General features: G+C 41.4%; 1 protein-coding gene across 2 annotated transcripts in view; it reads left to right on the plus strand.

The window, feature by feature from the left end:
* CARD11 (caspase recruitment domain family member 11) overlaps positions 1-15,526 on the plus strand; it is a 2,459,919-nt gene that overhangs the window by 2,344,139 nt on the left and 100,254 nt on the right. For both annotated transcript variants that reach the window (XM_044089102.1, XM_044089103.1), the window contains one exon: positions 654-778. In XM_044089102.1, coding sequence (XP_043945037.1) covers positions 654-778 — 125 coding nt within the window. The remainder of the gene's footprint in view (positions 1-653; positions 779-15,526) is intronic.

Genomic DNA, 15,526 nt, shown 5'->3' on the forward strand with positions numbered 1-15,526 from the left:
TCCTGCATGGTCTGTGCAGAATGAAATAATATATAACAGTAAAATACTTTGCAAGATGAATGTTAATTAGCGGTTGTAGAACTGTGCTGAATGTAGACTGAGCTCTATTCACTTCATACTCATCTGTTCCATCAGTTTGCCTTTGTGAACAGTGTGATTTTTTCCTCAGGATATGCCTTTTTTGATTCATAGACTTAATGGTGAATTATAATGTATTTGATAGCATGTTGTATCATGTGCTCTGACACCCCATAGTCTGTCCGTGGTTTGGGTAATCACAGATGATCATACCCTGTGGGAGTACTTTGTAGTCAGAACAAAAGGCTTTTGTTAAGGGCTGATGCAGATATTCAGCCTTCTATAGTTGCCTGCTCTGTAATTCTGAACACGTATTTTAATCTACTATTAATGTGCCTGTTTTAAGAATGAGTGAAAACGGTAGCATTCTGTACATACAGAGTTGCCCGTAACCTGGACTACATTGGATGAATGAAATATTTAACTGAATAGTAACTGTACAGTGGTGTACCACCTGACTTTGTATGAGCATGGCCGATGAGTCATATGATGCTCCTAAATAATTCGTAAATTCCTTTGTTGTACACTTCAATCTCGCATGGTCATGACTGTATATTCCTATATTTTCTTCCCAGATATTTTAACAAAGGAGGAATTTTGTCAAAGACAGAAAATTGAGCCAATAATCTACTCTCTAGAGAGAAACCCAAATACGTTTGAATGTATTGCACCCTCCAATGTGGAGGCCGTTACTGCAAAGGTAAGGAGTTTTCAACAAATTTGTCCACATTTCTTCAGCTTTTCATCATGGTATTGTTGTTTATGCAGTTAGTTTGTTGATAGAATGACAAGGTACAATGCTGATATTTATTTAGCTAGTGTTTTATAGGTGTGATAATTACTTGTAAACTGGTGTCACAGAGGGATATGTTGATACAAGTGCTTATAGTATATTTCTAGAAATGGTACTGGAGGGAAAGTTATATTTAATATTGTAGAGCTTTTACTGACTTAAAGTAGGAAGGGAGAAATAATTACATGGAGGAAGGTAGTGAATGGAGTTCAGTGGTAGGGGCATATGTTGTGAGAGAAGGCACATGGGTTGCCTCTGTATTGTGAAGTTGGGCTTCTTGTAGGGCTTCATAGGGCATTAGTAATGGACTTAGCAGCACACACCCAAACTGTTCAGCATCTCTGCCTTATCTGATCTAATCTAATCTGATCTAAGCTGCCAAAGGCTGGGGCATGTTTGACAGAAAATGATCTTGCAAAACTGGAAAAAAGACTTTCATAACAATATTTGTGCAATACAACAATTTTGTTATCAGCAGAGTATAAGAAAATGTTTGCTTTCAGACTCAAATACAAGTTAAGTTCCACCAGAGCTTCCATGAATTCAGTACAAAATACAAAAATGAAAAAGTGGAAAAAATGGTCTATTTTGAATTATTCAGAAGTTGCCAAACAGTGCATAAAACATATTTTTATTTATTTATTTATTTTTAATCTGTAAACCAGGGTAGAGCAATGATCCCATTGGACCTGTTTTATATGGTTTGCATCCTTTGTAATGCAACTTAAATAGTAACCATTTGAGTTTTCCCAGGTAAAATTGCACACTAAGTTTTAAAAGACAAATATCTAGCTTTAAAGTGTACTCAAATACAAACAAACATTGCTTTGACATGAAAGTGAAGTGGATCACATATAACGAGAAGCATAGCTGGCTCAACCAACACCCTGTGTTGGTACCATGAACTAGAGCTCCGCCCCCCAGCTTTTCAAGGGAGGAGCAAAACGGAAAAGATTCTTTGTGAAACTGCAGGATGATAACTGGTTGATATCCTGCATACAGTACCCAGTCTGTGCACCCCATTCTCAAGCTATTCAAGTGAACAGCAAAAAAAAAAAAAAAAAAAAAAAAATAAAGGGCCACTCCTTCTACTGGCACACCAATTAGGTGGTAGATCGTGCCCCAGCCAATCAATATGTGCCCTGCTCTGTCCCTCTTTCCTCTCCTTTTAGTAAAAAAAAGAAACAAATTGTTTTTCTTTTAAACTCTAGCAAACTGCTTGTTACAAATGCAGTTACTAAAGTTTATACCTCACACAAAGAGATACAATGCTCAGGCTTCAGTTAAAACGAAAAAGAAAAAAAAAAGTATATATATATATATATATATATATATATATATATATATATATATATATATATATATACACACACACACACACAGATATATAGATAGATATAGATATACATACAGATATAGATATATACACACACACACACACACACACACACACACACACACACACACACACACACACACACACACACACACACAGATATATAGATAGATATAGATATACATACAGATATAGATATACACACACACACACACACACACATATATATATATATATAATGTTATTCATTTTTACTTTTAAATTGTATTACACTGATTGCTACATTAGTTGCCACAGTTTACACTACAAACCAAGTTCTATAGTGCTCAGGGTTGGCTGCAAATACAATACCAGCTTTTAAAAGCATTTATTGCACTCAGGGGATAATTGATCGAGTGGACAATCGTACTATGATTACCAGTACGACTTAACAGAAAAGACGTACATGAAATGATTTTGTCAAAATTCAAAACATAAGTTGGCACAGACAGTCTGCCACCTTTTCATTACATTGCATAGCTTTGATGGCAGAAACAGAAGTTGTTCCAACCAAAATAGTTGTATGTGGACAACTATTTGATCAAACAAATCAAAATAAACAATGAAAGCCAATATGACTTTACAATAAGAAAAAAACAGACAGGGTTTTGATAATCACTTATTTCATCATGTCATTCCAACCTTACTAAAACTCATTTAAACACCATTAATAGGAATTTAAATAAATCAGTCACATGCAGGTGGTTATCAAAACATGGTGAGACTATTTTTGTTTATTTATTTATAGGCTCATGGGCAAGTACTACTGTAACTGCCCTTGTGGGGCATTTTAAGCCTATCCAATTTCCCTTTTTGTACTTAAAATAACCTCCCATTTGGTTAGAGATCAGTCTTCCCGTTCCATGGTCGATCATTATATATTACCTCTAATGAGAATAGCTGGGATCATACCACAGAAAATTTGAGAGGACCCATGCATGGGATAAAACATTTAGGAGCTGCCTCTGTCCATCAGAAGTACAGAGAGCAGTCTTGGGGTCGATTTTCTGTTTCTCATCCTTTAATCTAACTTGCTGTTGAATATGTACAGCGATGAACTTTGTTTTTTGCAGATGGAAGTTCTATTCTACAGCAGACGTATCCTCTGCAAGATGTACCTGTCCCTCCAAACTGTTCTGTTGGTTTTGCATAAGAGATTTAAATCCTTAGACTGAGTATTTCTGATGCTATTTGACTTGCTAATGTGCAGTAAATTCATCAATAGTGGGTCGGAGGATACCTTCCATACCAGACACAGGTCACTTGTTAGCAGTCTCTAGGATACTGAGAATAGTAACAGAGCTTTGAGTCAGTCCATATTGTTTAGGCCTTGTATCTTTTTAGCAAGGTACTACTGTGGGTGTTACAGTGATTGCTTGTGTCTGGACAGCTACATGCCAAAGGGGACATTATACTCAATGACTGACCTAATGAGGACTGAGTAAAGAGGGACAATGACACCCCTAGATCTAGACACAATCCTTTTGTTTATCTGTGGAATACAGAAGGACTTTCTTACAACAATGAATGTATATTGATTAAAAGTTAGGTCACTGTCTACATAAGTTCCCAAATCCCAAACAACTGGAGCCACTCTTAGACATCCTAAAAGTAGGTTTGTTCTTTGTTTTATGGGAAGCCACTTGGGTTTTTCTAAGGTGATACAGTGATGCTTACAGAGATGTGAGATTGTAATTAATTGGCAGATGTTAGAGAGAGTCTCCAGTATGGCAATGTTTACCTGGAGGCAGAAGAAAAAATTGAGACCCCCATATTCAAGTTGAGAAAGGTGGCTGCCTGGACGGTTTAGAAAAGGGGAGATATTTTCAGCCCAGAAGAGATGGGGAGTTTATTTTGGTTCTCACTTTGCCTATGTGAAAATGGAAGTTTAGTGACTGATCAAGTCATAGTCCTAAGTATTTGAAGGTGGAGGCTGTATCTATGTAATGGTTGTGTAGGTCAAAGATAGACTCAGGTGCTTGGTGAATTTTCTGTGGAGTTCCAAAAAGCATAGTTTTGGTCTTGCTGAGGTTGAGTAGTACTTTATGTAAGTCTGACTGAAGTTGACATTGAATGCTGGTGTGCAAGTGACCTGATTGATAAATGACCATGTCATCAGCATAGAGGATAAGTGTGGGGTGGAGTCACAAGAAAGATTGTTAATCCCATATGGAGAAGATGAGAAGGGCAAGAGTGGATCCTTGTGGAACACCTTTGGTAATAGATGCAGATTTTGATTGGGAGAATATTTTAACTTGGAAGTATCTGTCAATGAGGAAGTTTTTAATCCAGGGGGCAGTGTATGTAGTGATACCAGTTTCAATTATGTATGTGTTTATTTATTTATTTTTCACAGGTTCATAGGTAGGTACTAGGCTATCGGCCCAAGGGCCTATGTAAGCCTAGCTAACAAAGTTCCCTGGCTTTCACCAACCATGAAAGTTATTTTCCTGTGCCCCTGTCGAGCAGAGCCACAGAAGTGATCCCCCGGGGTGAATTTCCTATTTCCCATCCACTCATCAAGATTTTTCTTGAAGAGTGCTAATGAGGAACTTTGCTTGACATAGATAGGTAGCTTGTTCTAGAGTATAAGAAGTCTCTAGGACAGGAATCTATCACTCCAGCATGTTCCATTTATTGTGTTGACAAGGTTTAGGTCCCTAGAGTGTGCATCTCGGAGGGGATTGGGATTTCTTTAAATGTAGCTTGTCCAACAGCTCAGGGTTTGACATAGCTTTGTATGTTAGGCAGACATCCCCTTGGAGTAGGCGATATGCTATGGAGTAAAGCTGGAGTTTTTTAAGACGATCAGCGTAGGGCACCTGTTTGAGGTCGGTAATCCTCTTACTGAGGTACTTCTGTGGACTTTCCAGCTGTTGCAGCTGTCTTGTGAGGTACATTCCAGATGGGGAGTTGTATGCAATAATGGGTCTAATGAGAGCTGAGTAGAGAGGAACAATGACCTATTTTTTCCTGGATGAGAACCCTTTTGTGATGAGGTGTGCCATGTAGAAGGATTTCCTGACTACTGTAGCGATGTGATTATCAAAGGAGAGACTACTGTCCACCTGAGTCCCAAGGTCTCGTATCACACCTTCGGCATTAAGTGGACTGCTGCCTATGTGGTAGCTCATTGGTACAGAGTTTTTTCCAAAGGGGATGACAGTGCACCTTTTGGCGGTGAGCTTGAGGCCATGCCTCTGACACCTGGCATCTGTCCAGTGAGGCCCTTCTGTAGGATGTCCACGTCGTTTGGGGACTCGACTATGGTGCCTAATTTGCTGTCATCTGCAAACTTCATCAGCCAGAGGTCATACCAAACAGGAGAGGACCCAGGACTGAACCCTGTGGCACTCCACTTGTCACTGGTTTGAAGTCAGATTTGGAGTCTGCAACTTTTACAGTGTGCGTTCTGTAAGTGAGCCAGTTGGCGACCCATCTTGTAACATATGGATTTGTACCCAGTTTAGTGAGTTTATCTATAATTCCAGAATGAGGGATGGTGTCGAAAGCCTTGCCGAGGTCAAGATAGGCTGTGTGAACTGCCTTACCCTCATTTATAGCTTTGATGACTGTTTCAAAGAAGTCAATCAGGTTCAGGAGGCATGATCTGCCTTTCACAAACCCGAACTGGGTAGGGTCCAGAGCTTGGAGGTTACCAATGTCTTTGTTTATGAGTTCCATGATGATATGTTCTATGGCCTTGCAAACCAGGCTCATCAGGCTAATAGGGCGATAGTTCCCGGGGTCTGTGGTGGCTCCCCCTTTGTGGAGGGGTATAAACTGTTGCTGTGCACCATTCAGTGGGTACAATGCCTGATGTGAGGCTATGACTGAACATGGTGCTTAGGTGGGGGGCAGTTCATTCTGAAGTTTGTCTAGAACGCAGCCTGGGATGTTGTCCGGTCCCATGGATGCTGTGTGCAGTTGTGATTGCAGGGGCTCTGCAGTCTTCCAATATAGATATGGGGCCTTTAGGGGGTGAGGGGAGGGTAAAGTTAGCAGTAGACCTATCAGCCAGGATGTTGGCGATATCAGTTGGTTCTGTGACTTTCGTGCCTCTGTGTTGTAACTCAGAGCAGATCTGGGTGTTGCCATTTGACATAGCTATAGAATGCTTTGTGGTAGTACTTGAGGGATCTCAGCTTCTTACTAAGGCTGACCAGGGAGATCCTCTACTCATGGGATTTTACTCTCTTTTGCAACAGTTTCTTTCTTCTGTAGTAGAGTTTGTTTATAGCAGGGGACCACCAGATTGGCTTCCTTTTTTGGAGGATAGCGTCTTGGTTCTGTTGGTGACAGCACAATCCATGGACTCATGTAAGTGCTTATAGAGTGCGTTTGTGTAGGATTCAGCAGTCATAACTGTATTGTCCATTTGCATGGGCGTCATGAAGTTTTCTACTTCTGTCTTAAGAAGCATGAAGTTGGCTTTGGAGAAATGTTTTACAGTGGTTTCCTTAATGGGTGGTGGGGGCGGGATGTGGATATCTATGGTGATTAGCTTATGGTCGGATCTGACCAACGAGGAGTTGACTTCAGATGTGGAACACCAGTCACTCATGTTGGTAATGACTAGGTCTAGGATACTGTTGCCCCTGGTGGGGGTTTGGATAAGTTAATCCAGGGCATTGGAATTTATGAATTCTAGAAAGCGTTGAGCGAAGGAGTTTGTACATGAGCAGTTTTCCCAGTTAATGGTGGGGGTAGTTCATATCTGCCATTATTAGGGTGTTTGGTTGAACCCTCATATTTTCCAGTATATCAAGAAAAGAGGAATGGGAATCCTGGGGCATGGTGGGGAATCTGTAGTAGTCTACAATTTGGATTGCAGTTTCGCCCAGAGTTAGTTGCACTTAGATAATTTCGGATGCATTATGTTGGGCAACTAGCCTGGAGGTATGGATATCCTTATTGAATATGGACACACCTCCACCTTTGGTATTCAAGTCCAGGTTAGATGGCCGAAAGGTATGGTATGAGTTATAGCCTGGTAATGCAGGGGTACTCTCTGGAGCCTTGAACCAGGTTTCAGTCACTGCACAGATATCGATGTTCTCCATTTTAAGGAGTGCCTCGAGTGAGTGCTTTTTGAGGTTTAGACTTCTAGCATTGAGTAGCATTACCCTCAGTTTTTGTTAGCCTGTACCTGTTACTGTGGTGGGTTTGTCATTTGAACCTTGCCTAAAAAGGCATTATAGGGGCGGCAATAGGCTTAGCCAGTATCCGGAATCCCAGGGGCAACAGGTGCAGGCCATCTCTGGCAAAGCATTGTGGCCTGTCAGTCATGTCGTCCCAGGCAGACAGATATTGGATCCCCTTAGAATGACACCAGAACCTTAGCCAATTATTGAAGTCAATCATTTTGTCCATGTACTGCGGTATAATTCTGGGCAAAGGTAGGATGCTCTCAGGGCTAGGGTCATACCTGCCTTAATTACAAGATCGGAGAGCTCTTCCATGTCTCTTTGCATGTAGTCCAGGGAGGTATGTCTCAGGTCGTTCATACCAACATGGACAATGACAGAGTCATATTTCTACTTGTGGAGTGATCTGAGTGTGTGTGTTATGTGGTGGATCCTGGCACCCGACAGGCAGCTAACAGTAACCTTCTCCTTGTTTAGTCTGGTGAGTTGAACATCAGTGTGCCTGACTATAGAGTCACCTATGACTAATGTGTTGGGTACTTTGTTTTGCCTTATGAGCTGCGGTTGAGTGGCACACTGAGACTGTGGGTTATGTGTCTTTTGGGTTGTTTTGAGGGGTGGAGGTTGCCTGCGTTTCTGCTTTGGAGGTCCCTGTTGCTTGGGCAGATTATTATTGAGAGCCTCCGCGAATGTTTTTGTGTTTCTATGTGTGGGTTTTGGTGATGTAGGATTAATGAGACTATGTGATGAGTGTGGTGTGGTGCAAGTGTTAACCTTCTCCTCTTGACTGACGAGTTCAGTCTTGGTTGGAGAGAGCTTTGCCTCCAGTTTGGCTAGATAATTGCATCTCCCATAGGTTGTAGTGTTGGGTGGTAGGAGGAGAGGGTTGTCTGTGTACATGAGGCAACTGCTACATTGCCCCAAGATGCCCAGATTCATCAAGTAGACAGGAGAAAACACTGGGAGGTGACCCTTGAACATGCCTGAATAAAAAAATATTTTCCTCTAGATAAGTGAGGAAAGTAAGTACAAAAAACTGTTTTCCTCTAGGTAATGAGAAAGGTTGAGTGCTGTAGTAATTTGTAGCTATTCAGTGCTTGCAACAAGTTCTGAGCAACTGCTGAGCTCAAAGAAGCAGATTCAAGTGCTAAAACTAAGAAACTGGCTAGTTCTAAGGGAAAAATTGAAGAGCAGACTTTATGCCGCCGCAAATAGTTTAACCCTACTTAATGCACAATGCACAAATCCGCACAAACACAGAAAGATGAAAAGGATAGAAATAGCCCAAAATGACCAATAAAACTACAGTTTCTGAGCTGAAACCACTCCTCCAGCAACAGACAGGCTGTTCCAAGAAAATAGTGGTCAATAAGGTCAAATGCCTTTGTCAGGTCTATATAAATAAGCCGCTATCTGAGTTTACCGGAATGTCATCAGTGAGGGACCAAAGTACTGTCATAGTACTTTGTCCAGGCCAGAATCCATGTTGTTTGAGGTACTGCTAGACACAGAGGGAAAGTTGGTGTGGACTATCTTTTCAAGAAGTTCGCCTAGAATCAGGAATATGGATGTTGGGCAGAAATGAGCGGTATCTTTTGAGTTGGTTGCTTTGGGAGGGGTTTAATTAGAACAGTTTTCCAAATCTGTGTCATGATGTTTTGTGTGAGAAATAGATTATATATGTGTGTGAGTGGAAGACATAGATGGTCTCTCTAGTGATATATGAACCAAGGGATTATGTTGTCAGATCTAGGAGGAGTGTTAGTGGAAATATTTTCAAACAGAACAAGACTTTTTTGGATGTATGCATTTGAAAGTGACGAGGGGAATGAAAGGTGGTTGGGTGGGGAGTGTATGATCTGTTGGAGGTGTGGAGTTTATTGATGGCAGATTGCTAAATTCTTTATGGAAATATTCTGGATAAAGTTTTGCGGAACCACACTGAATGGTGTTTAATTAAAGTGATATTACACAAGTTAAAAATGTACACACAAACAGATTAAATTTTCTTTAGGCTTCTCATCTCACAAATAAGTTGGCAGTTTAGTCTGCTCTGTTTGTGTAGCTAATATTTTTCATTTTTCCTTTCTTTCTAGCCACAGCCTAGTTTAATTAGTTGCTAACTCAAGGTAAAAAAAATCCCTGATTTTTCAGAAATAACCATTCTAACTTGATTTCATAGAATCTTCCATCATAAGTCTTTCTGCAGTAAATGTTCTAAATCTAGACAGAGATAAAATGTGGTATGTTTTAATGGATCAGTATAGATGTTAAAAAAAAACAACAGCATCATACCTCTCAGCCTCTTAGTGCAACAAATCTGGACAAAGCCCTAAATAATGTGGGGACAAATGCCAAAACTCTGGACATTCTGGAAAAGTCTGAAAGTTCAGAGGCATAAGAAGGATCTGTATGTCTCATGTTACAGAACCACAGATTCTTCTGGTGGTAATAACTTACCTTTTAACTGTCCAATTTTTTTGTAAAATGTTTATTTTTTTATTTATTTATTTAACATTTGCTTACCGGGAAAGTCTGACTTGGGACAAAACCAATTTTCAGAGGAGGTTGGGGGAGAAACGCTCCAGATGCATGTCTCATATTTTTGATGTGTTCCTCACAGAATTTGTGGTTCTCTAGCAAATCATTCAGGATTGAATTCACTAAATAATGACATACATTTGAATTTCACACTTCATATCCTTCAGAAAATGCATGCTAACACAAATTCTGTTGCTCTAGCAACTTTCCAAGTTTATAAGAACAGTATTTGAAATCTACCCCTATTTTTGATCGTTGTCCCCCATAATTTTAGGCTTTCTTTAAATTTCTTACTCTAAGAAGTTGAGAGGTGTAGCCGAGGGACTAGGCGGGGTTGATATGTTTGAGTAGAGAATGCCAGCTCACCGATCATGGGAGAGGGAGAGGTGGATAGGACCACTACATTAGTGGCATTCATCAGTCAGGCAGCCTTGCATTGTTTATGCAGTTTGGACATTGCTGAGATAAGAATGCAGGCATATGTAAGGTCATGCATATCACCCCCAACCAAGTGGACTTTTCAAGAGTGCAAGCCATCTACTAGGGAGTGCTTAGGGCATTGCTATCTGTGAGAACTAGTGGGATGATAAGACCCCCATATAGAAAGAAATGAGATGTTCATAGGTTGATAGGTTCATACTAGGCTATCTGCCCTAGAGCATTTATAAGCCTAGCCAGAGTGTGTTTGGCTTTCGCCACCCCTTAGAATGAGTATACTGTGCCCATTTTAAGGTTTAGTTTACTGTAACTCTGTCTAACAGTGACAAAGAAGTGACCCCCAGGGTAAACCTATGATCTCCCATCCACTCATCAAGATTTCTCTTGAAGAGAGTCAGTGAGGGGCTCTGCCTAACATGGACTGGGATTTTATACCAGAGTGAAGGGAGCCTCTGGGTTATGAATCTGTCCCTCCAGCATGTCCTATTTATTTCTGTGCTGAGGTTCAAATCTCTCGCTCACGTAGCTCTGGTGGATTTGGATTTTCTGAGCTGGAGCATGTCCATTAATTCCAGGTTAGACATGGCCTTGTATGTCAGGCATAGATCGCCTCTGAGTAGGTGGTATGCTACTGAGTAGAGCTGGAGTTTCTTCAGCCGGGCAGCATATGGCATATGTTTGAGTCCCTTGATCCTCTTGATGAGGTACTTTTGGGGTCTTTCCAATTGCTGCAGGTGTCGGGTAAGGTACATCCCAAATGGGGCATTGTACTCAATTATGAGCCTGATGAGGGAAGAGTAAAGGGGCACAATGACCTCTCCCGATCTAGATGTGAATCCCTTCATGATAAGGTGGGCAATATAGAAGGTCTTTCTAACCACTTTGGCAATGTGAGTGTCAAACGAGAGGTTACTGTCAACTTGGTTCCCTAGGTCCCTAATTACTTCTTCTGTACTTAATGGATTACCACCTATGTGGTAATTTGTGGGCACTTTGTTTTTCCCAGTTTAAGGCCATGGCTCTAACACCAGTTTTCCGTTTCTATGAGACCCTTTTGAAGGATGCTTGTGTCTGCTGGAGAATCAACTATGGCACCCAGTTTGCAGTCATCTGCGAACGTGGTCAGCCACAATCCTCCCATGTTAGCCAGTACCTCAGAAAAATAAATACCGAACAAGAGAGGTCCCAGGACCGAGCCCTGTGGGACGCCACTTGTGACTGGTTTAGAGTCTGACATGGCTCCAGCAGTTCTGACCTTGTGGGTTCTGTCCTTGAGCCAGTTTGCAACCCATCTTATGACATAGGGGTTTATATTTAAGCTGGAGAGCTTGTCTATGATGCCCGAGTGGGGTATTGTGTCGAAGGCTTTTGCAAGGTCAAGGTAGGCTGTGTGAACTACCTTACCCTCGTCAATGGCCTTGGTGACTGTTTCAAAGAAGTCGACCAGGTTCAAGAGGCAGGATCTGCCCTTAACAAAGCCAAATTGGGTAGGATCCAGTGTCTGTAGGTCCCCAGTGTCTTTGTTAATGAGTTCCATGATGATCCTCTCCATAGCTTTGCAGACCAGGCTCATCAAGCTTATGGGGCGGTAGTTTCCAGGGTCCGTAGAAGCACCTCCTTTGTGGAGTGGGACCACTTTTGCTGTACGCCATTCTTTGGGTACATATCCTGTAGTAAGGCTGAGATTAAACAGCTGCCTTATGTGTGGGTTTAGCTCTTCTTGGAGTTCATGTAGCACGCAACCCGGGACACCGTCTGGTCCCATTGATGCTGTGTTTTTAGCTTTGGAGAGGGCGGCTCTCACCTGGGCATCTGAGATGTCAGGGAGGCAACACTCTGCTGGGATAGATATTTGTCCCTTGGGGGGGAGGGGGGGGAGAAAAATTTGCACTGAACCTGTCTGCTAGTATGTCGGCAATGTCTGTGGGTTCAGTGTATTTTTTGTCATTTTGGACTAACTGCGCATATCTGAGAGTTTCCACTCAGGTTTCTAATATAACTAAAGAAAGCCTTGTGATTATCTTTAGTGTCTTGTGCAATTTTTCTCTCAAAGTTGGCCTTGGATGATTTTATGAGTGATCGTAGTTTTTTGCTAGTACTGATCAGAGATGCCTTCCCTTTTATGGATTTTGCTCTATCATGTAGTAGCTTCCTCCTTCTGTTGTATAGCTTATTAATGGCTGGGGTCCACCAGACAGGACGCCTACCTTTGGGGGAATGGGTCTTGGTTTTATTTGGGATTGCATGATCCATGCATTCCTGTAGGTGTCCATAGAATGTGTTTATAAAGGATTCAGCAGAGTGGGCTGTGGTTTCCACTGGCCCAGGGGCCTTGAAGGATTCCATTTCGGTCTTAAGAAGTGTGAAGTCAGCTTTTGAGAAGTTCTTCACTGTGGTCTTCTGTGCTGGGGGCGGGGGCGGGATGTGGATTTCCAGGGAGATTAATTTATGGTCCGATCTTACCAACGAGGGGTATACTTGAGGTATGGAGCATTGTGTCCCCATGTTTGTGATGATCATGTCTAATATGTCTTCCCCTCTTGTGGGAGAGGTGACTAGTTGTTCCATAGCATTTGAGTTTATGAATTCTAGGAACCTTTGGACTAGGGTATTGGGGCTTGAGTAATGCTCCCAGTCTATGTTTGGGTAGTTGAAGTCCCCCAATATGATGGTGTTTGGAGAGACCTTCATATTCTCCAGTGTCTTTAGGAAGGTCGAGTGGGGTTCCTGTGTTTGAGAGGGTGGTCTGTAGCATGCTACAAACTGGAGGGTGGTTTTGCCTACTGTTAGTTGCACATGGATGGTCTCCGATGCTTCGTGCACTGCCACTAACCTGGAGGTGTGGGTATCCTTGATGAATATGGATACTCCCCCTCCTTTTGTGGTTTGGTCCAAGTTCTGGGGCCAAAAAGCATGATATGAGGTATAACCTGGTAGTGCTGGGGTGCTCTCTGGAACCTTGAACCAGGTTTATGTCACTGCACAGACATCGATGTTCTCCATACTGAGGAGGGCTTCGAGAGCGTGCATCTTGAGGTTTTGACTTCTGGCGTTGAGCAGCATTACCCTTAGTTTCTTTTTACTTGTGTTTTTTAGGGAGGTGAGTTTGTCTTTTGAGCCTTGCCTAAAAAAGGCACTATGGGGGTGGCAAGAGCCTTTGCCAATATCCGAAAGCCCAGGGGTGACAGGTGCAAGCCGTCCCTTGTGAAGCAGCGTGGCTTGTCGAGCATGTCATCCCAAGCAGACAGACATTGGATCCCCTTAGAATGACACCAGTAATTAAGCCAATTGTTAAAGCTGATCATTTTGTCTTTGTACTGTGGCATCATTTTCAGTGAGGGTAAGATGCTGCTCAAGGTCAGGGTCATACCGGCCTGGGCTACATAATCAGAGAGCTCCTCTATGTCTCTTTTCATGTAGTCCAGGGAGGTATATCTCAAGTCATTCACACCAGCATGGACAATGACTGAGTCATATTTGTACCCACTTTGGAGTGACCTGAGTGCTTGTGTTATGTGGCAGATTCCAGTGCCCGACAGGCAGCTTACTGTGACCTTTTCCTTGTTCAGCCTGGTGAGCAGGACATCAGTGTGTCTGACTATAGAGTCACCTATTACAAGTTGTTGCTCTCTTGCTCTATCCAGCTGTGGTGACTTTTTTCCCAGGAAGAAATTTATTAGCCAGTGGGACACAGGAAGGAGCTCTACTAAGTTAAAGGGTCTAAGAAAAGTCATTGCAGATTAATTTCATTTCTGCATAATAATTAAATTAAAACACTTTTTCTTCTCTCACTTCAGAGTTTATACAACTCCTCAATATATAAAAAAAGTGTGTAATGTCTGAAAGAGCAGACAAACGTAATGGTTATGTTGGGTTAACTTCTACATAAAACAGGTTCTTGAGACAGATGGCATCAATCACAAATGTAGTGCTAGCACTCTTATTGGCTGAATGCGTCATCACACTCATTGGATGCTGGCACACACACACACACACACACACACACACACACACACACACATACACACAGTGTTACAAAAATTGCATGTTCTTTCTTGTGCTAACCTACTAACTGTATGTTGTCTACTTTATTAAAAATCAACTTAAATGTTTGCTAGTGAATTCCCCCTTTAGTTCAGCACAGAAATGAGTGTATTTAAGATTATGAAACACTCAAGTCTGTATGTTGTCTATATTAACCTTAAATTTGCAAGCATGACACTTTTACAATAAAACCACTTTAATGCAGACAAAGAGTCTAATTCTCATGTAAACATTAATTTATTTTAGCAGTACATTGAACTGTCTAAGCCTGTATACTGGCAACTTCAAGGCAGTATATTTATACATTGTCCGTATGGAATATTGTGACTTATGGTTTAGGACACACTACTTTGAGCATTGAAGGCCTGTGCTATGGGCAAAAAAGTGATGTTTGAGCTGATGTCTCCTTGTCATATGCAGACCAAATGCAGTGAAGGGCAGGAACATCTTGTGATGTTTTTCCCTAAATGTTGTGTTTAACATGTGAGGAGATGGCACAAAATAGACTTACTCATTGGGGCTTCTCGTCACTGGCTGTTGCCACAAGGGGAGGCAGGTTGTGGATTTTTTTTTCTGAAGGATTAGAATGGCTGAAAAAAGACAGCAAAAAAGATGTGAAGGAAAATAGACAGACACAAGAAAATAAATGCAAAGGCTGAAGTGGGAATATAGTGAAGAACAAACAGGTCATGCAGCTATTGTTTTCTGCCTTATACAAATTACGTACTTTATTTAGGCTGTGAAGTGAATGTCATTATTGTCTGATGTACTCTTTTGTTTATAGGCACAATGTGCTATTAGCAAGAGGCCTCAGATGAAGAAAACAACTGTTTACAAACAAACACAGAGAAAATGCAATGGAGTAATTTAAAAAGAAACTTCATAAAGCATTATTTTTGTGTTGTTAGTATCTGGAGAAAAAGATAGGACCATATTTTTATTTAATTTTCCTTTTTTTCATTAATTATGCAAATATTGGTGTTAAACCAAGATAAAAACTACACAGATCTAGTCATAATACTGAAATAATTCTGAATCAGCCATAAATGCTGGCAGAAACAAGAAGTATCAGGTCCTGGTTTGGATACTGAACAGTAATCCCAGCATACC

Source organism: Protopterus annectens, chromosome 12.part0 (assembly GCF_019279795.1).
Source record: "Protopterus annectens isolate FY-2018-M chromosome 12.part0, PAN1.0, whole genome shotgun sequence".
In the NCBI taxonomy this organism is placed as follows: Eukaryota; Metazoa; Chordata; order Ceratodontiformes; family Protopteridae; genus Protopterus; species Protopterus annectens.